The 27,542-nt window shown below is 41.5% G+C and overlaps 2 protein-coding genes across 5 annotated transcripts in view; both read left to right on the top strand.

The window, feature by feature from the left end:
* Positions 1-972: 972 nt before the first annotated feature.
* pnkd (PNKD metallo-beta-lactamase domain containing) lies at positions 973-12,011 on the top strand. Its single transcript, XM_015966818.3, has 9 exons — positions 973-1,257; positions 1,641-1,756; positions 1,833-1,945; positions 2,741-2,799; positions 2,944-3,036; positions 3,249-3,412; positions 3,610-3,696; positions 5,325-5,440; positions 7,453-12,011. Exons 1-9 carry the CDS (start codon positions 1,100-1,102, stop codon positions 7,627-7,629), a joined length of 1,083 nt encoding a protein of 360 aa, XP_015822304.1. The 5' UTR covers positions 973-1,099; the 3' UTR covers positions 7,630-12,011.
* Positions 12,012-12,218: 207 nt separating this feature from the next.
* Positions 12,219-27,542, top strand: part of gmppaa (GDP-mannose pyrophosphorylase Aa) — a 23,615-nt gene continuing 8,291 nt past the window's right edge. For 2 of the 4 annotated variants that reach the window (XM_054747120.2, XM_054747119.2), the window contains exons 1-9: positions 12,219-12,373; positions 12,786-12,883; positions 19,302-19,405; positions 19,573-19,765; positions 19,858-19,917; positions 20,007-20,137; positions 20,272-20,286; positions 27,186-27,320; positions 27,415-27,512. In XM_054747120.2, coding sequence (XP_054603095.1) covers positions 12,334-12,373; positions 12,786-12,883; positions 19,302-19,405; positions 19,573-19,765; positions 19,858-19,917; positions 20,007-20,137; positions 20,272-20,286; positions 27,186-27,320; positions 27,415-27,512 — 874 coding nt within the window. In that variant the 5' untranslated portion in view covers positions 12,219-12,333. Of the gene's footprint in view, positions 12,374-12,427; positions 12,510-12,785; positions 12,884-19,301; positions 19,406-19,572; positions 19,766-19,857; positions 19,918-20,006; positions 20,138-20,271; positions 20,287-27,185; positions 27,321-27,414; positions 27,513-27,542 lie in introns of those variants that run through there. The other 2 variants (XM_054747121.2, XM_015966819.3) reach the window with 2 other exon arrangements.

Here is a 27,542-nt window from a genome sequence, read left to right as displayed (position 1 = left end):
GCGTCTGTCAGAGGTCAGATGCGTTCCAGCGGAACCACGGCTCACGGGTGCACAAGTGAGCACATTTGGGCTGGGCAGAAGTAATTTTACAACATTGGTTTAAATAGCGCCGATAATGAGACGCAGTGACTGGAGCGGCTCATGGAGCTGTGCCGCACACACACACACACACACACACACACACACACACACACACACACACACACACACTGATTCAATAAGCGCGCACGCTGCGCAAACTCCGGCGCGCCGTCAGACTGAAGACAGAAATGAGCGCTGCCTCCTCTGTGATAAAAACTCTTAAGAGATTTTATAACAATATTTTTCATTCAAGGTCAAATTAAGATATTAGCTTCTATTTTGGGATGGCGTATTAAAGTCGGGTCCACTCCAGCCAGTGACTCCGAACCTGACAACAACGCCTGTTACTGCAGCATTTGTTATTCCAGTCCGCGTGGCAGCGGATCGCAGCCACACCATAAAACAGCAATAAGTCGGTCTGAGGCAAAAGTGAACATCATGGCTATATCTTTTCCATCTTTTTCCCCTATAGACATTTGATTACGCACAAGTAGGTGATCAGCTCAGGTTTACGCAGATCAGAAGGAAGGGGAGCGCTCTGGCCGCACATTAAACGTTCCTACTTTAAGAAAACCGTTAAATTGCATTGTTTATGTGCTACCTGGGCACTCTAAATATTTATTTAAAATTAAATCAAAGGAAATTGTAATGGTATCGAATGTTTATTAATTACTATTTAAAAAATGAAAGTGATGGGGAAAAAGGTCTATCATATTTTTTTACACTGGCTGTTTAGCTTGACGTCTGATATATATATATATATATATATATATATATATATATATATATATATATATATATATATATATAGCCATGCCCTGATGTGGGGCTGGGGGGTGCGTCGACATGGTTGGGACCATAGACTGTACATTGGGACATAGAAGGGGGTGCGCGGCTAAAAAAGTTTGGGAACCACTGCTCTAGCTGATCCAAAATGGACCACCCAGGAGATCCAATCCGGTGCGTTTTCTGTGATTGGCTCAAGTGTGGCGACGTCATCACGTTGTGCTAAGAGGCTATGGCGTTTCCTGACTGGATGTTGTCGTTGGCAGCCACTGCATCTTTTTTCTGTTTTTTCTGTTTGTGTGTTCGTTACAGACGCGCTGCTCGACTGTTTTGGGGGAAATTACAGAGCAGGATAATGGCGCGAACGGAGAAGCCGTTGTTCCGGATAGCGTGAGTGCAACACGAGCGTTTCTAAGTGGTTCCGCAGCACAGCTTACTACTTTATCCTGTAGCCTTACTGTATTTTTCCCATCGTTGTCTGGTGGTTTTAGGTCAGTATTAACACACTGATCTAATTTGTGAACATAAATGATGATGGTTATGGCGTTAATTCGGTTTATTTGCTCGACCCAGCATCTGTTTACATCTATACGGGAATATGTTCCAGCAGCTGTGCTACTTCCGGTTGGAACCCTTTAATTTAGCGTGTTAAAAAATGGTGTTAATGTAGTTTAGATGGCCTTATTATCTGTAGCTTCGTGTATAAGATGGACATGCACACTATTGTTGCTGACCTTTAAAAAAGCTTATAAAATCCTATTATTCCCCTCTAGATACACTCTCTACACCAGGACCAAACTTGGATATTTGTACTACAAGATGCAAATGAGAAAAGCCAGGGAACATTACCCAGCTGGACATTCCACATGCTATCCCATGGAGTTTAGTGGTATGCATCACGTGGGTGTAGATAAATGTTATTTACCAGAACCTCAGAACATTCAGTCCTTCTCGTCTGCCCACAGGTATTAAAATAATTCCCATCTCGGTGCTGTCTGACAACTACAGCTACCTTATCATCGACACATCCTCCAGTGTGGCTGCAGCTGTCGACCCTGCTGACCCCGAAACAGTTCAGGTGAATCTTTTTCCTGCCATTTGGCCTTTTAAACAGTGTTTTTGGCTTTAAATGCTCAAATTTTAAAATGACGTGTAACAGCAGGTCAGTATCATGTCCTCTTTACTGTAGTTCTGCAGGAGTTTTCAGGCTTTTTCCTTCTTCTGCCGGCCTGTGGTTTGTTTAACACTCATTCATCATGAAAACAAGATGCCATGAATGTGCATCTCTGTATTATTTACAGCTTAATGAGCAAGTCGCCCCCAAATCAACTTGTTTTTGCATATAAACTGTATAAATGAGTGTCCAATAGTGCTGTGGACATGTTTAGTCAGTAATTTGGCGCTTTAGTGCATCTTAGTTAAAATTTAAATATTCTGCCTAAAGCTGGCAGCTTTGCGCCCTCTTCAGGTAAAACCTCAGCACTACATTTGAATTTGAATTTAAATCTGCCATCGCTATTGGCTAAGAGGTACTCTGTGATGTTAGCTGCTACCTCATGATGTCACAATGCCAGTGTGTGTGTGTGTGTGTGTGTGTGTACTTGTTAGTTGCTCTGCCCTCTCAGCCTGCCAGGGAATGCCTCCTTGTGGCACATTTTTCTAACAGGAAATGGGAGTGGAATTAGACTCTGGTAGGGGGTGATTTGCTCTTTAAAGGCTCCATTGACCGAACCTTAACGCTTTCTAATAGCTCATAATTTCAGTGCATTTTCAGCTATTTTTATTGCACCATACACATTTAACTACAGCATTTCTGGGATGTTGAGTGTAATCTGTGGTTGACTATGTGACATCTTATTGGATCTTTTTTCAGGCAATTCTAAAAGAGGAGGGAGTAATGTTAGAAGCTATTTTGTGCACACACAAGCACTGGTGAGTCATTTAGCTTTTTATGCATGTAAAAGTTTGAAGCACAGACCTTTAACTTGAATTTCAGGCTTACATAATATCAGCTTTCAACAATCTAAAGTGTGGATTTTCTCCCTAATCGAAACATCACTTCTCATTCATTTTTAGGGACCACAGTGGGGGCAATAAAGGGCTGAAAAGGCTCCACGGCTCATGTCGAGTGTACGGAAACGCTGCCGATAACATTCCTGGCCTCACACAGTAAGTTCCAGCATGCGCCGGGCCGGTTTTCTTCTACTGAGTCCTGTTTGTTACCTCTGTCAACACTCTTAGCAGCTGACTTCACAGTAAATGATCTTAGTATGATAAATGCTTTTGTTTAGACTCATTGGGATTTCAGTTATGAGTTTGCGTCCCGAAAAGGTAGTTTTTAATAATAATTATTTTTTCTTTTAATTCTGTTTTTTTCCTAGTCCTCTCTCACACAAAGACTCGGTAGTCGTTGGTCGAATGAACTTTAAAGCCCTTTTCACTCCTGGACACACGGTGGGCCACATGATCTATCTGCTGGATGGCCCGGCGGTTGGTGCCCCCTCCAGCCTTTTCTCTGGTGACCTGGTGTTCCTCTCTGGATGTGGTGGGTTGCACAGCACTTTTGTGCATAAAGCTTTTTTTTTCAGTTTTTGTTTTTACTTTTAAATATTGTCCTAAGTGAACATAACTTAATGAGATTCTCTGTTAAAGTGAAACCGTTAAAGCTCTTTATTATGTCATTTGTTCACAGTTGTTCTGTTGTAATTCAGTAAAAACGTTAATTGGATCTTTTGTCTCCAGGGAGAATGTTTGAAGGGAGCTCCACGACAATGCTTTCATCTCTGGACACAGTTAGCTCCTTAAGTGACGATACTCTATTATGGCCGGGTAGGAAAAACCTTTTCAGCTGTTTGAGGCAGAATACAATTTACCTTGGTCACAGATGAGATGCTTAACATTCAAGTTTTCATCAGTCTTTAAAGGTAGAAGGATTGAGTCGTTAAATCTCAGACACGCAGGTTCACTAAAGGTTGGTTTATGCTTGACGCGTCCGCGAGGTCCGCACGGCTCCGCGCGGAAAAGTTGCGTCATTTTGCGTCATTTTAACAACCACGCCCCTCCACCGCATCTCCGCACGGCCCAAAATTTCTGCAACGTGCACCTAGGAAATTTTCTAACCACGCGGACGGTCAGACGCGGAAAAACATGGCGGACCGGCAAGATCTAGAATGGCAGAGGTTCGTAAATACAGACATTTGTATGATTCAGCTCTCAAAGATCACCGTGATCAACATGTTGTTAATAATTCTTGGAGAGAAATAGCTCGCACTGTCGGAAAAGACAAGGACGCTGTTAAAAATGCTGGAATGCCATGTTGTAAACAGTAATTTCTACTTCTACTATGGTCTAGTGTTGGATGCATGCCGTAGAGCTCCATGCTGCCCCCTACAGTTTGGGAGAATATTGGCTCACCGCAGAGACGAGCCGCACGAACCATAAACGCTGCAAGTTATGAAGCACGTTCCAGCCGCGAGCCGCATCACCAAGCAGAAAGTGAATGCGTCAAGCATAAACCAAGCTTTACTGTGCAGCACAAGTGCTAGATGAGCCTCGACTCGTCTCACTATCTGCTCCTTCCCAGCATCAGTCACAAAGCAAACCTAATGTTATGTAGGCAAACATGTCCACGATGTGCAGCAGGTTGTTGCATTTGGCACAAACAGAAGCAAGAAGGACAGAAATGACAGTAAAAATAAGAAAAAGCTGTTTAGTCAGTGATCTGCAGGAGTTAATGGATGAAGAACAAAGTCACTCCTCCTCTGGAAGAGGTTTTTTACAGACGTGTTATGCATCCCAAGCATGAATCTTATTATTTTCACTGTATATCACAACTTTGGGTTCATTCTTTGTTAAATTTGATTATTTGTTTTATTTCTGACCATAAAGCAACAACAACAGGATATTTCCACAACATTACTATTTATTTACACAACAGTCTGAGCTCCTGATGGTAAAATCCAACTATCTCTGGCGATTCAACTCTTCTTCAGGAAGACAGAACAAATTCCTGTACCTCTCACAGCCGAAAACGCATTTTCACATTCTAGGTATTATCAAAAGTGCAGACTAGATAAGAAACAAGTCACTTCTTTACAGCTGTGAAGGATAAATCACCTGCTTGCTGCTCGCAACTTTGAGAGAGTGGGCGTGAGTGTATACAGTCCAGTCCATGCATGTTAGGCACTTCCTCTATGGGGAGGGGTGGGACAGGATTAGGCTAACAGGTCCCATTCAGCTGTTTGCAATGGCGGCTGGGCAGGAGGATGCATGCTTAAAGATAAAACCCGCTTTGGGGCTGTTTTTGATGAGGAAATAACAATATAACATTCTCAACACCTCAAAAAAATAAATCGAGCATGATACGGTTCCTTTTAAACTAAGTGTTGGTTAATAGAAGCAACCAGAAAAAAAATCTTTAATATATTTTATGTGCATCTCCTTTTCCAATCTCTCAGGTCATGAGTATGCAGAGGATAACCTGCTGTTCGCCACCAAGGTTGAGCCCCATAATGCTTCCAGAGAAAACAAATATCAGTTGGTAGCACAGCAGCGAGGCCAGAAACTCTGCACGGTAAGAAAGATGCATCGTCATTGTTATGCCTCTCAAGTGCACCATCCCATAAAGGATCCATGTCTGCCTGCACCAGGGGAAACGAGGCTTTATCACCTGCATACAGTTTTATGGGCTGTCAAAGCCTCGCGTCCCTCATCATGGCTTACGCTCGGGTTTCATCTGTGATACAGTCTGCAGCAGAGCAGAGATGTCTCTGGTCAGGGCTTACCTAGAATTTAGATTACTTTTTATCTGCCATCAACAAGTCGAGGTTGTTTTTCAGTATTTTGCCACCCAAAATTTAGTTCCCATTCATTTGATAAACTCACTGAGTGATCATGAGTACAAAAAGCTTTGTAGTAAATTGTGAGAACGCCATTTGAGCCGTTATTCCTTTTATTTTGAAAAGTAAATTAATACATTTAAAGCTGCATGCCCCGTTTTTAATCCCACACCAGTTTTAAAAAGACTTACTGGTGAATGTTCTTTGAATGTTTTTGAAAAACGAAAGCACATCTGACTTCACACTAGGGCTGCTCAATTAATCGAATTTTAATCACGATTACGATCTGAGTTTTGAACGATTATAAAAATCAAAACAAGCCGATTATTTGCTCCTCCTTCTTGCGCTGCCCTGAGTTGCAAATGAAGCGCTCCTCCCACAGTGTTGCCAACTTGGCGACTTTGACGCTATTTCTAACAGCTTTTCAGACCCCCTTCTTAACTTTTTAAATGTTAAAAGTACCTAGCGAACACCTGAGAAACATCTCTGGTAACCCTTAGCTACTTTCTGGATAACAGTCGTCGACGTTTCCTGCAGGTTAGCTAAACACTCCGCCTGCGCTCCGGACCGTTCTTCAGGACATTAGGAAAGGGAATGATGTAGTGATGTGTCAGTCGCTAAAGACAGCTCTCGGAGCCGGCTCCCTGTTGGAGTAACCAGAGTGAGTGACACACACACCGCACCTGCGGACTCCTGAGCCGCTAAAAACGGCTAAATGTGCGCGTGCGGCACGCTAAACACACGTGCAGTTTGCCCCGATTGCTGTGAGACCAGGTTGGGGGGTGGGGGTGGGGGTGGGGGGTGGGTGCAGCTGTGGTTGGGACAATTATTACATTAACTGATGGACCTGTAAATAAATAGTTTATAAATAAGGTAGAAATAAGTTCCTCACGCTGATAAATAATAACTAATCTCTCTGAGGACACGGTGCTAGTGCACTCTCCTACAGCACCTTGACACGACTCAATAAATGTTATGCAACATTTAGTGAACATCAATTTATTTGCATTTATTTGTTATAAATGCCACTGTATAATTCTTGCTGTCAGTTTTTGCAAGATATTGTTATTTGGGTCTGTACTGGTTAGACTTAAATGAGTTAAACCAAGGTCTATAGCCCTTGGGTCATAGACTATGAGCTATAAGTATATTGGTCTTTTTATACTGGGAATCAGGAGTTCTTTTAGTGATCATCTTGTTTCTTATTTCTTTTTGTCCTGATTGTGCCCTGAGCAATTTTATGACTGAATAAAAACAAATAAAATCAACATAAATTGAAAAATCGTCCTAAATAATCGAGATCTCAATTTCAGTCACAATAATCGTGATTATTGTTTTTGCCATAATCGAGCAGCCCTACTTCACACAGACTTGTTTTTGGTTTGTTATAGCAGGAAGGGCGCAGGTGCTACTAATGAGATTAACAGAGTCCATCCCATCCAAGTGTCCCCCTAAGCTGCGACAGTGTGACGGCACACTGGCACACACACACACACACACAGTGCCAGGATACAGAAGCAGATAAACAACACTCAGATTTCATTCACTGTGTCGGGTAATGTCTGTAATTTTCTTTTCTGGACTTTTTATTTTCCGTGTGGTTCCAGATGTAGGTTACACAAAGGCATCATAATTGGGAAGATGTTTTAATCAAAAGTGTGTGTTTTTGTAAAAGTACAGATGCCACTGCCTTTCCGCTAAAGAGTGAATAAAGCACGATTTATTGTAGTTTTCTCTTTGATTTCAGAGTCCCTCCACTATCGGGGAAGAGAAGCAGTACAACCCGTTCTTGCGCAGCCACTCCGCAGAGCTCCATCAGGCTCTGGGGATCCAGCAGTTTCAGGATGAAGACTGGACCCAGTTCAGGGCGCGGGTTCTAGAGGAGTTACGGAAACGCAAAGATGTCTACAACAGGAGAGAGTAGCTCAGAGGATGGTGAAGCACACCATACAAGCGAATCGCTCAGCTCATTCCTGAGGTTTTGGAAAAGGTTGGCACATTTTAGAAACCTGAATGGGCATTCAGAAATGTGGGACTCTTGAATCTGTTATCAGTTCATTTCAGTTTGTACTGTTCAATTCATGAGTACTGTTTGGTTATTTTCCACGTACACACCTAGCCGGGTTTTTGTAAAAGCGAATGGCTAGGAAAAAGCGTGGGTCCACACCGCGTCGTTGTCAGAAAAAGATACAGATTGTGAAACATTCATATGCATGCCAAACCTGTAGGTGGCAGTAGTTCACAAAATTTTTAAATTTTTGCGGAAAAACGTTCCTTGGATGTGGAATGACTAGAAAGTGGGAAATAGCCATCTTTAACATTGTCCTTCACCTGTGGCCATCTACACAGAGCTTGTAAAACCAAGAAAGTTGGTGTGAATACAGGTCACACATGTGCCCTCAGAGCGCTTTTTTTCTTGGGCAGGATGGTACGAAACCTAAAACCCTCATTATTTATGTCCACCAACTAATGCTGACAATGGAGACTTCACAAATTTCCACCTTTTTTCGAGGCTTTTGAAGAATTGTTGATGGTGTCGTTTATCTTCCCTTTCGTGTGGACGGCTGGCCAAACTTGAAAATTACCTTTTGTTTTGTGGGATACCCAGCTACATGTGTACTGGGACTATCCCAGAAAATGAAGAAATGTTTCTACGGTTTGGCCTGTCAACACAAAAGTGAATGTTAAAACTGCAATGTTTACTACAGTATTTTTTAATCAGGCGTCACCATCTAGTGGCTGACAAAGGTACAGCAACTTTAGCTGTTCTAACTTTTCCTTAAAGCAATGCTTCTTGTTAATGAACACGCTCCTCTAGCTGGCAAATGCAGCTAAAACACATTATTTTACAATTATTCATACATATATTTTAAATATATATATTTTTAAAGAGTTGTCTGTGAGAAAGGTCGCCACCTCGGCATCTGTCTATTTCAGGAGTGGGCAACTCCAGTCCTCGAGGGCAGGTATCCTGCATCTTTTGGTTGTTTCCCGGTTCCAGCAAAGTTGATTCACCTGTTCAGCAGCTCATCAAGCTCTGCAGAAGCCAGTTAATCACCTGTTGATTGATATCAGGTGTATTGCAGACATGAAAATCCCTCACCTTTCAGCGAAATTCGCCGTTTTGAATCCAAAATGGGCCACCTACGTGATTTGTGCAGATCTGATGAGATAATATCTGGGGGTTGTATAGCGATTTCGGCTTTTAACCAATTATCCACTGGGGGAAATATTCAAGAGGATTTTAAGACGCACCCGACGCCACCAACAGTAGAATTTTTTTTTTTTTTAAATGTCGGAACCGGTGACGCGCGACCTGCACGAAGGCAGCTCGTCTGGAAGTCTCCTGTGTAGACCTCCAGACGATGGCTCTTCCCTGCTTGTACGATCCGAGCCTGAACGGCGTACCGACGGGTCGGATTGGACTTGGGTGTACTAAATTTTCACCAGTGACCTGTTTTGATGTCTGGTATTGAAACAAGGAAAACACTAAAACCTGCTGGATAGCGTCCCTCAAAGAGGCTCTGTGACTGACATCTGTTCCCAAGCGGATGTCGAACATTGTTGGTCATTGCTCAGTTTGGTAGAACGGTGCACAGTTCAAATGGCTCAAGGCTTTGTGGGACGGGAGGCGGCCTTAGCAAAAAAATAAATTAAAAAAACGAATCTCCTACTTTATATCACAATACATGATAAGATACAAGATAATCTCCTTTATGGATTTCTAAAAAAAATCACACTTAAACTCTGAAAGGGGGAAAACTTTTTTTTTTACGGCACCAAATAAGATTCTGTCAAAAACTCTGAGAAAGTGGACATTTGCTAATTCTCCGTTGTCAGCATTAGCTTGTGAAACACAACGCTAGCATTTTGCTACACCACTCAGTAGTTTTAGGTACTGAATAGTTGCTCTTTGGTTGACAATTGTTTTCTAGTATTTGTTTATTTATTATTTTTAGGAATGTTTTTTGAACATTTGATATTATTTGTAAACCATAATAATGATGCTTTAGGTTTCACAAAAGGCTAAAGCCTCTTTAATGCGTTGTGTTTGTGTCAGATTGTAAAAAAGACCACACGGTTTTACTTAAATCAAAGTTTATGACAAAAGAAACCTAAAAATAAGCCAAAGTTGAAACATTTTCCCTCAGCATATTGTCTTTGCACAAGAAATTTGTTTTCATATTTAAAGGGATGTTCATTTTTCTTTTAATGGAATTGAAAAAGATTCAAGAGTTTCAGTGTTGCTTGGAGAAGCACAAGGATCTCTGTTTTTTGTTGTTTTCAGACTTAAGACGTCGCACAACAATTGAAACATTTATTTAACTCATTTAATGTGAATGAAGATGATGAGCTGTAAACTGACTAAAATGTTAAAGGGAACATTTCTGACCGGCTTTATGAAGAAGGTGATGGCTGTACAACATGTTCTAAACATACATGTGCAGCAAATGATTCAAAGGAAAATGTGACTAGTTAATGTCTCTCAAGTGTTAAAATGCACTGTACAGTTTAATAAAACATGTATTTTTTTATTTAAACTATGGAAACCTAAATCGTACGAGTTCTTGAACATGCTGATAAATATGCTGTGATATAATAAATTGAACTTTGGAAGAATATCCTGACCTAATTAGCTCCAGCTTGAAAAAAAATTGCTATAACTTGACAAATGACAAAATAAACTATATTTTAGTGTGTTATAGCGGTTCCTTTTAAAGCCATTTTAGATATTAAAAAAGCTGCTCCAGTGTTTCTGAACCAGAACAAAATAAATGTTTTAACTTCAAGAAACATTCAAAACGTGCTTCACATTCCTCCAAAGGTGCCTATAACGGGACCCTCTCTCCCTGCTGATTGTTGACTCAAACATTATTTTATTTGTTTGATGCAGATTTTCTCATTTACATGTGTTTGAGTTATGAATACCACCACACGGGAGACGGTTTTTCTTCAGGTTACGTTTTAATGAGGAGGTATGAAACGGTTGTTTTATGACTGCTGAAACTGACAGATGAGTTATTTCTTTTTCCCACCAAAACAACTTTTAATATATGAGCTTAACCCACTTCATGATACGATGTGAAACAAGTTTCTGTGGTTACAGAATTTTTGGGGGCTTTTTTTTCTCGTGAATATTTTTTTATTTTAACTTTGATAACTTTACTTAGATATTTAAATTTAAAATGCTGCATTTTATAAAAACCCACATAATTTAACGGATAAATAAGATGATGTTCTCAGCTCTCTTCCGTGTCTTATAATTCCTCTGCTTGGTCAATTACCAGTAATTATTTTATTAGTAATTTATCAATACTCAGATTACAAGGCCAACTCCTGCAAAGAAATGTAGTTTAGGACGGTGTTTGCCAAACTGGGGTCCGTAACCCCCAACGGGGGTCTTCACAAAATTGCGGGGGGCCCCCAAAAGTTTGACTGTGCTGATAGGTTTTATTGTAAATATTACTTTTACACCTTACAGTAATCAAAAATCTGTATAAAACTTTTATCTGTATGTTTAAAGTGTGTAAAGTATCTCATTTAATGAGTGTATCTGTGTTGGGGTTGGAGGTCCTGGCTTGTCTTAGACACGGGCAAGGGGGTCCTCAAGGAGAGAGGTTTGAGAACCATGGTGTAGGACCGTGAGCCTCAGCTGGCGGCCTGACAGAACTCCCCCCCAACCCTTTTGTCCCTAATGCCCCCCAGTTGAGGCACTTGGAAGTTTGGCAGCAAATTTCATGTCCCCAATATCAATAATGTTTGTTCTGCAAACACAACTAAAACTGTAATATAACAGTTTAGATGGAAAACAAAGCCATTTTAATTATTAATAAATTGATACAATACCTTAACTTTATTTAAGAATAGCGTCTGGCCCCCATGGTGTCTGCTGTAAAAAACAATCCGGCCCTTGAACAAATTTAGTTGAGGACCCCTGATTTAGGAAATTATATACACACTGGTACCGTTAAAGATTCTCTAGGTTATTATTTACTAAATAGAAAGGGGGTTTATGTTCTTAAAAGAAAGTTGAATAGATGTGAAATTCTTCTTTCGTTTTTCTTTGTCAAATTGGTTACTTTCTTTTGTTTCTTTTGTTTAGTTGAATGAAATTATGGTGTGTTGTTTGTTCTGTTTGTTGCAAAGTTAAAACACTTTATAGTCAGGGATATATTCTATATTTTATTTATTAAAAAAATAAATATTTTGTTACATGTAAGAGATAGAAGCAAATAGGTTTACATTCCTGTTTGCACCTTTAAAAAATGTATTATATGATGTAATGATGATTTAATTATCATCATGTAAGTGAGTATGACACTGCTACTAAATAGAAAGTGCTTTTTCAACAACAAAGAAAATTGTGATATTTAATGTCTTTAAGTAAATAAATAATGCGTTTTTTAACAGAAGTATTTACCACTGAGCCTGCCTCGTGAATAAAATAAAAAGGCGTTTTCAAATCGTTTTATGACCCCTTGACCCTGAGTCCGTTCCAGTAAACGTGTTCCACTTCGGGTTTGTCCGGTTACCTTCGCTACGTCATCTGCGTAGATGCGGAAACCAAACCGCTGCTGGAAGCTAGTCCATCAGGTTGTTGTGTCTATCAGCTCTCCTCTTAGCCAAGATGTTGAAAGCTGTTATTTTAATCGGGGGGCCACAAAAAGGTGAGGATGAATTAAACACACTGTGGCTCTCTGTAGCTGATGTGTTTGTGATGTGTTAGGCTAAAGAGAAGCTAGGCAGCTAATGCTAACAGACTAGCTGAGCTTGTTTATGACTGACGTGGCTTAATCCCTTTATGTAAACAAAACAACTTTAATAACTTGTCAGACAAATAGCTGTTTTAGTTTTAGTCCTCTTAAACCTTTAATCAAAAATATTTGTAACGTGTTTCTATTTATAAATAGGCGTGTTTAAGATTAAACAATATATTTATATTTGTCCTTTCTTCCAGATGCTAATTTTACTTTGACCCTGAAGCTTTGAAAATACAACTAATGTGTTATTTTGAGAGCATTTTTAGGTAGAAGAAAAGCGATTTTTGAACAAAGTTATTTGTGTGTTTTGCTTATTTAGGCACCAGGTTCAGACCATTATCGTTTGAAGTTCCTAAACCTTTGTTTCCTGTGGCTGGTGTTCCCATGCTGCAGCATCACATCGAAGCATGTGTCAAGGTGAGCGACTCCATTATTTACTACAGAATAAGTGAACAAAGCCAGTTTTACTTTTCAGAATCAGAAAGAATGTTATTGCCAGCGCTCCAGCGAACCAGAGCATAGGAACTTGACTCCACAGAACAGCCTGACCAAGGTTACACACATACATATAGACAAAACAGATACAGGCAGACCACCAGAGCAGCCATATCGGAAAGTGCAATTCCACCTAAAATTTCCACTCCCTGAGCATCCTTCATCTCATCTAGACATAAAATACCTAGACTTTTGTAACCTAAACAATCTAGATGATTCTAGACGAGACTTCAGTGGCAGACTGAGACATCCCAGATGTGAAACGGAACACTACCGTAGGTCATTCATCCCTTCTGAACAGGTTCCTGGTTCCCCTCTGGTCAGGTCCCTGCTTACATTAAGAATACTGTAATCCACCCGCTTCTTAAAAAAACGAGTCTTGACCCCTCTCTCCATAGCAGCTTCAGACCCATCTCTAAACTTCCGTTCATCTCCAAGATCTTGGAAAAGGTTGTGGCTATTCAACTCACAGCTGCTCTTAATGAACATAACATCTATGATTGCTTACAGTCAGGTTTTCGTAGAGCTCATTCTACTGAAACAGCTCTTCTTAGGGTCTCTAATGACCTTCTGACTCACCCCTGCTTTCCACAGGATCCGTTAGCAGCATGTTACTGCAGCAGCACGTCATAGCTGCTGATAGGAACCGCTGTGGTCAACAGAACCTTTTCCACCGGAGCCGTCAGCAGCGCGAGTCGGCCGCGTCTCAGGAGCAGCATGTCGCGGCCTTTACGCGCCGGTTCTATTTTCTACGCTCGACGCCTCTGAAACTCGCGTGACTTTGTGCTCTGTCGGTGACAGCTGCTCCCCTGCTGCTTCGTGTCTCGTGGGAAGGGCCAAGCAGCAACTTACACGAGCAAGACGTGCTGCTGCAGTAACGTGCTGCTGACGGCTCTGGTGGAAAGAAGGGGTCACAGTGATGCAGGGGACTGTTCTGTTCTGGTCCTGCTGGACCTGACTACAGCCTTTGACACTGTTGACATCACCTGCTACTGGAGAGGCTGAGAGACTGGGTAGGCCTATCAGGATCTGCTCTGGAGTGGTTCTCCTCTTATCTCTCTGAGCGCTTCTTTTCTGTGGCCGTCTCCAAGTTTAGGTCCTCCACCACCTCTCTTACCCATGGTGTCCCACAAGGTTCTGTGCTGGGGCCTCTGCTCTTCCTCCTCTATCTGCTTCCTCTTCAGCACATCCTGAGCTCCTTCAAAGGAATCTCCAACCATCTTTATGCAGATGACATCCAACTGTACATCTCCTTTAAGCCCCATGAGATGTCTAAGCTGCAGCTGTTACACACCTGCTTAGACTCAATTAAAGCCTGGATGGCTGGGAGCTTTCTACAGCTGAATGAAGATAAGACTGAGATCCTCATCTGTGCCCCAGACAAGCTGGTTCCCAAAGTCAGAGACTCTCTTGGTCAGCTTGCTTCCCACACCAAAACTTCTGTCAGGAATCTTGGCGTGACCTTTGACCCAGCTCGCACCCTGGATTCTCATGTCAGTTCTCTTGTTCGCTCTTCCTTCTTCCATCTCAGGAACATTGCTAAGCTGAGTCCCATTCTGTCCCGCTCTGAACTTGAGACAGTTCTCCACACCTTCATCTCCTCACGCTTAGACTACTGTAACTCTCTTTTCACGTGTCTGAGCAGAACCTCCCTGAACCGTCTACAGGTGGTTCAGAACGCCTGTGCTCGGCTTCTGACCAAGTCCTCCAAACACACCCACATCACCCCGCTTCTCCTCCAGCTTCACTGGCTGCCAGTCAACTTCAGGGTTCATTTCAAGATCCTGGTTCTGGTCTATAGGGCCTTACATGGACAAGCACCATCTTACATTGGTGATCTTCTTAGTCCCTACACCCCCAGCAGGTCCCTGAGGTCCAGTGATCAAAGCCTACTGGTTGTGCAGCACCAGGCTAAAGACCAAAGGTGACAGATCATTTGCTGCTGTGGCCCCCAGACTCTGGAACTCTCTCCCCCTGAGCCTGAGATCAGTGGACTCAGTGGTCTCCTTTAAAAAGCAGCTGAAGACTCACTTGTTCAAGCTGGCTCTTGTATGACCTTCTTCACCACTCTCTCTTTATTCTGCTCTCCCCACCTATTCCACCTTCCTCAGGATCCACTGATTTCCTTCTTTCCTATTCAGTCTCTCTCTTTCTTAACATTTTTAATCACAACTGTCTATTTTTGCTCATTTTAAATATATTTTTAATCATTTTCTAAATTCGTTTTTATATTTTTTGTTTTTGTGAAGCGCCTCGTGATTTTTATCTTGAGAGGCGGTATAGAAAAGATCTTTTCTTCTTCTCTGCAGTAAGAGTTTAACTGGTACTGGCATTATCCTGATGCACAATAACATCATTGCAATACTCCATATGTGTTCAATGCATGTGCAATACAAGATGTACATTAGGCCTGCACAATTCTGCTTAAAATGTGAGTCACGATTTTTTTGCTTAGAACTGAGATCACGATTCTCTCATAATTTTCTTCCAAAATAAGTATTTATTGCACTTATTACCTGCTCATCAACTTCGTTACAGCCGTCACTGAACATGAAAACAATAAATGTGTCTCATCGTCTCTTACGTACACAACTTTTGAATAATTTAAACGATAACAATTTTGAACAATATTCTCTGCTTGTAAGGTGATAAGAAAGATAGGTAATAGGTATGTTTCTTAAAATGTAAACCACGATTATTCTCAAAATATAATGTGACAACATGATTGTTGTTGACCATAGCAGGACCACAACAGAGAACACAGTCCTTTAGTATCTAGCCAGCTGCTTAAAATCGTTTTAAGATCAAGATTGCATACAGATATGAATTGAGATCACGATTTTTTAAGATTTATTTTGCAGCCCTAATTATAATGTCTGTGTCCCTGATGCTGCATAGGTCTAGATAGCCATGTCTTCTTTTATTTGTTGTTTTTAGTGGTTGAAGGTCACAATAATAGCATGTGTTTATCTGTAATCTTATTATCTTCTTTTTTATTTGTGGATGCTGTTGTAGCAAGGGAATTTCCCCACTGTGTGATCAATAAAGTCTATTCTATTTGTATCTACACTAATAGCAGAATCTGTAAAACTTAATCAGTGATTTGTGAACTTTTATTTGATTTGTGAAAGTTCATACCAGGCAGATTTCTGCAGTTTTTTGGGCTGGACCTAATTAAGACTGGTCCAGCTCAAAAACTGTGACGCTTAAAGCCCCATGGCTGCCCACCCAACCCCATCCTAGCAGAATATCTACACTCACCCCCACATTTGGTCTTCCTGACTACATTATACATTAGACACCCTGGTAGAATTGGACTTTCCCCTTCTTAAATCATTTTTCATTTGAGAAATTTCACAAATCACAAACTGTGTTTTAGGTATTCTGCTGTTAAAGCAACACAGAGCAGTTTCCTGCTCCACTGCCTTACTGGTTGAAAGTGGAATTACAGCTGTTGTAAACAACCCTAGGCAGATTGGTGCTGCATCTGCAGTGATGCGGGCGTTGCATCAGTTTGTCGTCATGAAGAGAGAGCTGAGCCGTAAGGCGATGCTCATGATTTACCGGTCGATCTTCGTTCCTACCCTCACCTATGCTTTGTCACGAGCTTTGGGTAGTAGATACAATCATTCAATCAATCAAAGCTTTATTTATAAAGCGCCTTCCGCAACCCTATCGGGAAGCCCAAGGCGCTGAACATGGTACAAGAGAAAGTTAAATATGGTGAATAAATTGAAAATAAAAGTAATTTAAATTACAAATTACCAAAAAAAGGTAAAACATTCTAGTAGAAGACAAATGGGTAAAACAAGGGAGAGAGTGACCCAATGAAAACAGGGAAATAAAATCAACATACAAGAGGGCCAAATTCAAACACATTCAGGAAACGCCAAGCGGAGGAGGTGGGTTTTTAGGCGACTCTTAAAGACTGGCAGAGATGGGGACAGCCTAAGCCCCATTCCCATCTGTACCGGGTCGGCCCAGGCCGGGTAGCCCCAGTCGGCCCCAGCCTGGCCCGGTTGTTTCCACACATCCTTGCTTAGGTATGCAGTCAGAGACAGCTTCTGGGTAATCAGCATGATAATGAATGATAATGAATTGAGCATGTCTTAAGCCCATGTGGGCTGATTCTACCCACCAATCAGAGGCTTGCTCTAATGGAAGGTGTGAATTTGCTGTCAGCAGTGGGTGTGTTGGCCCTGGTCGGCCTGAAGCAGACCCCCTCCAGAAGAGGGCTGAGAATGAGCCTTGGTTGGCCCGGGAAAATTCCAAGCCACCCAGATATGTAAACAACCTACGCTGCCCGGCCCGGGCCGACCCGGTACAGGTGGGAATGGGGCTTATCTGAGGGTGGCAACTGGTTCCAGAGTGACGGTGCTAAGACTGAGAAAGCCCGGTCCCCGCGAGTACGACACCTAGAACGAGGGACAGCGAGCAAGCGGCTGAAATGAGTTTTATCCGCAGGGTATCTGGGCTTTCCCTCATAGATAAAGGTAAGGAGATTGGTCATCTAGGAGGGGCTCGGAGTAGACCTGCTGCTCCTCCACTTCGAGAGGAACCAGTTGAGGTGGCTCGGGCATCTAGTTGGGATGCCTCCTGGACGCCTCCCTCGTGAGATTTTCTGGGCACGTCCAACTGGGAGGAGGTCTAAAGGAAGACCCAGAACTTGCTGGAGGGACGTCCCTTGGGTGGCCAGGGAACACCTTGGGGTTCTCCTGAAGGAGCTGGCCCAAGTGGCTGGGGAGAGGGAAGTCATGGTCTCTCAGCTTAGGCTGCTGCCTCCACAACCCGACTCTGGATAAGTGGAAGACAATGGATAGATGGATGGGTAAACAACCCTGCAGCAGCAGCAAGCTGTAGCTAGCACTGGCAACGAGCTAACACTAACATGAGCCAACTAATACTAAAATAAATAACAAAGTAAAAAGATTCTCACTGCTGATAAAAAATATTACAACTTACAAGTTCAGCATCTGCAAAGCCAGGTCACCATCAGTCCGTGATTATGTAGCCTCCTTTAGTTCCCTCAAAGTTGCGTAGGCCCCACAGGTGTTCACTCTGGTTATAGCGAGTTACTTCACCTCCAACGACATTTTTTAAACTTTTACTTACAAACTCCGCTATTATGCCAACAAAAAAGCAGTTTTCTTCTTCTTGTGCTTTTTATTGACAATCGGTAAACTGAAAAAGCTAAATGCTAGCATTACAGCTAACAGCTGTAAAGCTGGTAAAGAGCGCCCCCTAGGCACCTACCCGCTCCACAAAACTGTTCAGTGTGATATCTGGTCAGCAGAGGGTTTTCAGAGTGGTGTCTAATATTAAACTGGTCAAGTTTCTATCACAATCACCAAGATCAATGCTAAAGCTCAAGCTTACAGTTTAAAAATTACTTAGTGTTATTTAAATGTAGAATAATGTAGTCCAGATTTGAACAGTTTAAGTTTTGTAGTTGTATAAGTAGAAAGATGCTCTAGATGTGGATAAAACTTGTTTTTTTCCATGTCGAAAACCAAAAATGAGAACAAACTTTAACTTTGTAACAAATGTATTATAATGCTTAATGAATGGATGACTAAATAAAACAAATAGTTTATAGTCAGTTTAAAAAAGCAGTCAAAGATTTGTTCAAATTGGATTTGTTTTCAGATTTCGCATCATGTTTTCAGTGATCATTGTGTAAATAGTGAACTCACAGAAAAAATATTATTGTTTTGGTTCGTTCTCATGCTTTGCACAGTTTTTTTTACATTTTTACCTTGGCTTCGTTAACCTTATTTGACTGGTTAAATGTGGAATATGGAACATTTTAATAAAAAGTTATATTTTTAAAATAATACCTTCACGGGGTGTTTAGAGGTGTGCAGAATGAATGTAGTTTTTTCTTTAAAAGTTGTACCATAAAAATAAATAATCACATTTTTATTTTGTCGGACACGACACTGGGTTTATGTTTACATCTACCAGCCACAAGAGGGCACTGTTGAGCTAAAACATCCGCTCACCAAGGTGAGGCTGGGACTGTAAAATGGCGAGTCAAGCAGCCCACAAGATGTTCTAACAGTGAATATTGTTGTGAATAGAACTTATTAGTAGAAATTAGTCGTTATTTAGTACGGTTTGTCACTGGACACGGTGCTCGATGGCCACTTAACGTGTCAGCAGTGAACCAACACCCCAACGGCTGGGAAATTATTTTTGTTGTTGCAGCTACCACCTGTAAACACTAGATGTCGCCAGAGTGTCCGTGTCCCATATTCAACCTTTAATAAAATTATAACGAGTCCGCTATAGTGCTGATGATTTCTTTAAAGTTTTAATCTGGATTATCTCCTATTTCCAGGTGCCAAACATGAAGGAGATTTTGATCATCGGTTTTTATCAGCCAAACGAAGAGCTGAACAGATTTCTGTTTAACTCTCAGCAGGAGTTCAAAATCCCCATCAGGTAAACGATGGAGTGGATGGTTTCACCTCAGCAAACAGTTTGCATTTAAGATTAAGACGTATCCATTGATTTGTATTTCCAGCCTGGGGAAATGATTTTCCTTGCGTTAGACACCAGCGTTGCTGACTGATTGCAGGTATTTCCTTCTGTTTGACTCTGCACTGCAGGTATTTACAGGAGTATGCAGCCCTGGGCACAGGAGGGGGCATCTATCACTTCAGAGATCAGATTCTCTCTGGCAATCCTGAAGCTTTCTTTGTAATGAATGCTGATGTTTGTTCAGCGTTCCCTCTGGCAGAGATGCTCATCTTCCAGAAGGAACACGGAGAACCGAACAGCTTTGTTATCCTCGGGACAACGGTGAGACTTTTGGATTGACACCCGCTGCTTTTTAATGTAGTGATTCCAAAATGCTGTTGTTGAAACACGAGACCATGTTTCTGTCCTCTCAGGCAAACAGGAAGCAGTCGTTGAATTATGGCTGCCTTGTGGAAAACGAGAACACAAATGAGGTAGTCCTCTTTTCACTTTTTAATGCCTCTGAAATTAATAAGTCCTTAATGATCCGTAGAACAAAAAGCAAACCAGTTTCTCTTCACAGGTGTTGCATTATGTGGAAAAGCCCAGTACGTTTGTGAGTGACATCATTAACTGCGGTATATACCTCTTTAACCCGGAGATCTTCCAGCACATTGGCACCGTCTTTCAGAAGAACCAGCAGGACATGCTGCTGTAAGTTTTACACTCTCTGATGTGTGGAGCTAGGATTGCATGTAAAAGACATTCTTTTCATTCCTCTGGCTCTCTTCCTTTCTTTTTTCTTTCTTTTCAATGCCATATTTTCTGTTTCCTCATTCGTTCATCAGCTATCCCTACGATGGGTAAGTTTAAGCTGCACGGAGTGGATGTAGATAAGTGCTGGAGTGATGTGTAGCTATAGTGGTGAAGATGACATGACACGTGTTAGAGCTGTCTGTACTCTTTTTACTATACTTTCCTCCAATTTTCTTAGTTTTAGCATTTTTTTCTGCATTTGGCGGATTAGCTTGTGAGCTAGATGAGCTGATCTGAGTTTTGCATTTTTCTGTTCACTAATAATGGTTCATCAGTGTTTGACGCCTTTAAAACAACACTTTATAGCATAAAGGTGGCATCGGAGATGTTTTCATGCCTCTCCAGTGCGTCCCCTACACGGGCTCAGGCGTGGCGCTGCGCCCACCCCACCCCCCACGCTCTCGAGACGACATACGGAAGCAAACGTTTCACGCACAACCCAACATGGCAGAACACTCTAGAGCTTGATTTATTTGTGGAGATAAAACAGCAATGTTGCATTCTTTTTACCCAATAATGAAAAGTGAACGAAGGCAGCGGAACAGTTGAGTTTCTGTTAGCCAATCAGAGGAGTGAAGTCATGAATATTATGAATATTAATGAGTAAAACTTTGAATCTTGCTGGGTTCAAGAACACACGGTTTGTGCACATAGGAAGCCTAATTCTCTCTTTTCGGTCGGCTTATGGGTCCCGGAAGAACAAAAAAATGAATGCAAGTCAACGGGGCTAAAAACACTGTTTTCTAATCCGCTTAGCCTTACGCCCTGGATCACACATATGTTGTACTGCACTTGAATTGTACTTTTAAATGAAAAGTAATGCTGGGTGTTTCGACCACTCCAGTCACGTACTTTGAGATTTATTAGCTTGTAAAAGTTCGTAATTAGCATGACTACACACCAGAAATCGGCACGTCGCATATGTGACATCACCACTGTAGCGTAGTAATAATTGTATGTATTTGGGTGCTTTTAAAGCTTATTATACTACCATACACTTTGACCCGTGTGATGTGAATTTCCATTTAAATATGGGAATCCCGTCTGATTGGTCTTTGAATGTCTTAACCAGAAGATTTAGAATTCTTTGTTAATTCAGGGATTGTAGGACACTTCATATTAATTCAAGAAGAGTTTTAAGTTTTTAAGAAGTAAGAATTTATTTTTCAAACAATTAAAAACATGACAAGTTAACTAAGGTCTAGTCCACACGTAGCCGGGTTTTTAAAAAAACGAATATCCGCCCCTCCAAAAACTTGCATCCACACCACCTCGTTTTAAAAAAAACTCTGTCCACACGTACCCGGATAAATACGTTGTTAAGGACATGCCAGACCTGTAGGCGGCAGTACTTCCCCCGTTCTTAACCTCGTCCTTCGTCTGTGGTCTTCCGCAAGGAGCAGTAATTCTGCTTGCAAAAACAAACAAGCTAAAAGCGCTTGGACAATTGATAAAGCGAGCGCAGCTCTGAGGGCATCCATGCTGTCGGCTAGTGTAAACACAGGTCGCACACGTGATGTCAGCATTTTTTGTCGCGGAAAGTGACGTTGCGGACCTTAAAACTCCGGTTTTGTCTGTCCACACGCAGACACCCAAAACGGAGAAAACGCAGATCTTCACTTTGGCCGAAGTTTTTAAAAAGATCCGTTTTCGTGTGAAAAAACTCTGTTTTCGTGTGGATGACAGGCCAAAACGTAGAAAAATATCTACGTTTTGGCAGATCCCCGGCTACGTGTGGACAGGGCCTGAGACTACTGTGGTGAATGGGTCTAGATGGATGGGATGTGATGTATGGTGACTGTGTGTGAATGTGAGGTTACCAGAACCTTCGTATCTAGAAGAACTGAGTTCTGGGTGTTAAACAAAAAAAGAATTTGGTTTGCATTAACTAGGAAGTTGATTCTTATCAAAACCACATCAGACGTGATTCTTGCTGTGTCTACCTCGCCCTTTTGGAAGACCCTCTTCGCAGATCCAGAGGTCAGGAAGGTCGGATGACCTCTGGGCACCAAGGTTCAGTAGATTAACCACAGCACCGACTCTCCAGTCCAGAGATGTTTCCCCGAGTCCCAACAGATAGATGGAGTCGTTTGCGTCTAGAAGGACTCTTGGGGAGTCGGAACTGTATCAGCTTTGTTCTGCAGGAACCGTTTGCTGTGTCAGCTTCAGCGTGTAGCAGTGTTTTTTGACAGCTTGTTAAAAAACGCTCTGGATTAAAGAGGTTTCGTTCTGGACGGCCGTTCCGTTGCTTTCTCTAGAACTGACTCACGGTGACGTGAGCTCTGTTTTAATATTCTCAGGTTATGGTTTACTTGTCCAATCGGAAGGTGCCATGTTAAGGGGTGTTAACAAGCAAACCTCAGAACATCACGGCTTCTTTCAGATACAGGATGCTCTGATTTGTGGGTAAGAAAATATCTATGTGTCATGATGTTTAACTTTAACTAGATAAGCAGACAGGCTTGGCACTGAAGGACCTTGAGAAGGGAACATGATGTTGACAATCTGAGTGTAAACACGCAGTGTCGAATCTTTTCTTGCAACTTGGAAGATTAAGAGACGCACAGAGGCAGATTCATGTCTGTAGATGACCGATGGCATGTAGGTCAATACGTAGGTGAAAACTGACCATTGCTGGATGTTACACCACATAATCTCCTCTCCCCTAGTGTAGCTGCTACGTACCACATGACCAGATTTATGGTGGTTCTTTCCTCCTGTGGGAAGTTTGCTGAATTTACAGCCCTTTTCCTCCGTGCCTGGTTTGATGACGTCACTTTCGTGAAGTGCATTTGTATTCCTGGTCTTATTTTCACACAAAACCTAAAATAGCCCCCCCCCCCCCCCCCCCCCCCCCCCCCGGTTCAAAAATAAGCGCATTCTTGGTATCACAATGCTTCTTTAAAATTCCCGGACATCATATGTGAAATCCATGGAACATAACAAGCTGAAATAGAAAATAGCGTTTGTAGCCCCGTTGACTTGCATTCATTTTTTTGTTCTTCTGGGGACCCGTGGGCCGGAAGTAGATGACTTGGGCTCCCTGTAAAGGGTTATGTGCAGTGGAGGGAGACAGAGACTGCGGAGGGCAGTTTGATGGATGGATCATGATCCAGTCATTAAGAACGGGACGTTTACAATCATTGGGTCAGGTTTTTCCAGGATCGTACGTTTCAAAGATTAAAAATGATTCCTTTTTTGTTACAAAACATTTAATCTATTGGTTGCCTTTGGTGTTTGAGGAGCATTTCAAACAATACGGGGAAAATGCTTTAGAAATCCTTTCCTATTCCACCTTTAAAGAATTTAGATTAAATGTGTTAATTTGTGAGCCAGGTAGGTGCACATGGGGTTAGCGCTTATCCACCTCTCACTGACGCTGAGCTGCCAGCTGTTCATTTGAAAGAAAAAACACTTCTGATCCTCTCATCAAAGCTTGTGTTTGATGGAAAATGCCCATTTCCCCAAAACTTTGGTTCAAGAGTAAAGCCAAAACTGCTAATGTGTATCACATTTGTTAAATCAATTTTAATCTTTTTATTTTAGGAACCGACTTGTGATGCGTCGATGATCTCTTACTGATGGTTCTGTTAAACCTTTAATAGTCAAAGAAAATAACATTAAAGTTTCTCATTTAGTTAGAGCAGAGTAGTTGTTTTTTAATGTGCTTTTTCTTAATTATTAACCCTTAATGTTAATCGAGTGCCTGCAGCTTCTCCCAGAAAGGCAACACTAGAAATCAATAAATGGATTTGCGTTTTATTTAAATTGTTTGCGACACTGTTCTAACATCGGCCGCATAGTAGTCGACCCAACGATCAGCCCAGCAAGGACACTTAAAGTACGTTACCAAAAGATAAACCACCATATGCATAATTCACCTGCTAACATCAATAGCTCTTAATTCACGCTGGGTGCTGAGTCAGCAGAGCTGTGGAGCACATCAGAGATTCTTGATAGGAGTGAGAAAGCTTTTAATGCACTCTCCCAGGGACCGCTGAGCCTATTCTCACGTCCACTCCTTTTTGGTAAAACTTTGATAAAGGTGGCGATTAAAATATTCTTTTTCATCAATATTTAACAATCTTTTTCATCTTCAGGCTCTCACAATACAACCTGATTAGGATGGAGTGTTGAGACACTTCTACTTTAGGTTTCAGATGAATGCTTTGTAATTAGCTTCGGTTTTACCCCAACACCAAAACTACCAAAGTTGGTATTAGTGTCACTTGTTCTGTGCTTTTATTTTGAACTTGAGGTTAGATCTTGGGGCTATTTTTGTTTTTCTAAGAGACTAGATGATAATTGCACCACCACTGGATTGTTGTTTTGAACAAAAATTACTCTTTTTCCCAAAAGCAGCTTGATAAGGCTGAAATAACCCTGACATTAAAGATTCTCTCGCTTCTTTAGTAGTTAAAAAAGAAACTTAATTGTCTATCAGGTGGTCAGAGAAAGGCGGGTGGAGGATTCTGACATTGTGGATCCAGCACAAGCGTCCAAGGAATTGTAACTTCAATACGAAAAGCAATGTCTTCATATTGAAATTGCAGTGAAAACAGTGTTTCTCCGACATAAACTCAGGTGTGGCACTGTGCTACAGCTACGAAATCAACTAGAGGCCGACCGATATGGGTTTATTTAAGGCCAATACAGATTTTTAAAGAATTTTGTTGCAAATGGCCAATATCTAAAGCCTATTATTAAGGCCGATTTATGTATATATGTATGTATGTGTGTGTGTGTGTATATGTATATGTATATGTATATGTATATGTATATATATATATATATATATATATATATATATATATATATATATATATATACACACACACACACCGTATTTTCCGGACTATAAGCCGCTACTTTTTCCCACGCTTTGAACGCGGCTCATAATGAGGTGCGGCTTTAAAAGGATCGATGCTGGAAAGGAGTTCTATGGAAAGCGCCACGGAGGATTTTTTCACAGTAAAACGGCGCTGCGTGTTTTCACCACTTCACCCCCGAATGATGACAGCAACACGGAGAGCGACACTGACAGTTAAACTACGTTTTCAATTCAGTCGATATGTGCGGCTTTTAGCCCTGATGCGGCTTATAATGAGGTGCGCTCTAAAGTCCGGAAATTACATTACTTACATACATACATACAGTGTGTCGGGGTCCTTCGGGTCCTTTCTTCAGTCTAGTAGTGGCGGTAGTTGGCCACACAGGTGCCTGAATTTATTTTTTTTAATATAGAAAAAATGTAATAAATTGGCCTGGTATATCGGTCGGCCTCTAAAATCAAACCCCCCCCCCCCCCCCCCCCCGACCACGGCTGGAAAATTTCTAGGGGAAACACTGAGGCATAACCCCGGCTTCCCACTGGCCGCGTAAGCATCATGTAACGTCTGTGAAGTGCAGTACGCAGCTAATAGCCACCATTATCATTGATGGGCCACAAGGAGGCACGTTTTTGAAGTGTATGGTGTAAATAGTCCAACTTTTATTTAGACATGAATCTGACATTTAATTTTAATTCTGTGACATTATCTATTTGAAATTTTTTTTAATACATCAGCAAAAATTTTAATCCATAAAGAGTCATCATTGAACAATCTACAACAGAATTTCAACGTAAACATTTCATCAGAAGCTTTTCAACAACAACTGAGGTGACCTCCTGATGTCGCAAGCCAAAGCAATCATCACTGGATCGAGTCAATGCCTCCCTGGTGTCACGTGATCAGAGAAGTGTAATTTGATTGGCTAAAAAGCCATTTGTTAGGGATTTTATCAATATTCCAGTACCTGCAGTCGAAGAGAAAAGGAGACAATAAGCCGGACAAGCATCCAAATTGCAATCTGGGGCAGAAGCTCACAGGCGACTGCCCAGAGCCTCTGCTCTCAGTTTATTTATAACATGAGATAAGAAAAGAACAGAATGTGTGTGTGTGTGTGTGTGTGTGTGTGTGTGTGTGTGTGTGTGTGTGTGTGTGTGTGTGTGTGTGAATGGCTACAGGAACGTGTGGGTGGAATGCTTTCAAGCATAGACTAATACATTCAGTTAGAATTAATGATCAAGAAATAATAAAACATAAAATTTCCATAACACCATTCAACTCCATTAGTTGACAATTATGGTACTTTGGCTCGGGTCACCAGGAGGTCACCTCAGTTGTAGAATTTTTTGCTGTTGAAATTCTGCAGTTGAATTTTTATAGATAAAATTTTTGCTGTTGTATTTTAAGTTAAAAATAAAATTCTGTCATAAATTCAATGACAAAAAAAAGTTATATCCTGGTGAGACCAAGTTTCTTCCATAGTGTTGTAGCGTTGCTTCGCCAAATGACGCTGCGTGTCTGTTTTTTATGTGCTACGTTTCCAGAAGCTCAGCCGTTCAGATCCAGTCCGACAGGAAATTAAACAGGAGAGCAGCGTAAAGCATCTGACATTTTTCAAAATAAAGGTCAGGTGCAGATTTCCAGTAGTTTTACTAGTAAAACGAAAACGTCATTACTCGTGACACCTCCGTGGTAGCGGTGAACATGTCACAGTGTGCGGGACCACAAACACTAATTCTCTCTGTTACAAAAGAGACTGGCCGATTGTCCGCTTACCTTTAATGCAGGAGGTGAGGGTTAAAGAACATTTCACATTCAGCCTGTAAAACCTGGAGTGAGCAGTCATATTTTAAAAAGGATAAGTGTGACATGGTTTCTTAGCCTGTGAAACCATATTTTTTAACTCGGGTATGATCTACAAACAAAGAACAAGTGATTCTTTCAGACTTGTTATCTAAAAAATGTAATGAACTGCAAGCCTGACCCTGCATTTCTTTACTAACATCACCATTTTTAAATCAAATGCACACATTTTGTTAGGTTATAGTTTGGTACATGGCTTCTTTTTTTTTTTTTTACATTTAAGTGCTTCCAAGCTGATGATCCTTCTCCTGCAGAGAGGAGCCAACCAACGGCTGGCACCGTGCAGAGGTCATCAGGCTGGAGCAGGATATTTTCACTGCCCTGGCAGGACAGGGCAAGCTCTACGTGTACAAAACCCTCAGCTTCTGGAGCCAGATTAAATCTGCAGGGTGAGAAAAACGCTGTTACATTACAGACATCCAAGTGTCAGAGACGTGGGGGACTTCTGACCAGCCTTCACATGGGTTCCACTTTGTTTAACAGGTCCGCAATTTATGCCAGTCGACTGTACCTAAATCAATATCACACCACACATCCTGAGAGACTGGCCTCAAATAAGCAGGGCGGACCCAACATAAGTGGTAAAGTTGAACTCTGTAGCTACATTTCCC

This window comes from Nothobranchius furzeri, chromosome 14, assembly GCF_043380555.1.
Source record: "Nothobranchius furzeri strain GRZ-AD chromosome 14, NfurGRZ-RIMD1, whole genome shotgun sequence".
In the NCBI taxonomy this organism is placed as follows: Eukaryota; Metazoa; Chordata; class Actinopteri; order Cyprinodontiformes; family Nothobranchiidae; genus Nothobranchius; species Nothobranchius furzeri.
Note: the sequence above shows the minus strand (reverse complement) of the source record. Positions and strands in the feature narration are given on the sequence as shown.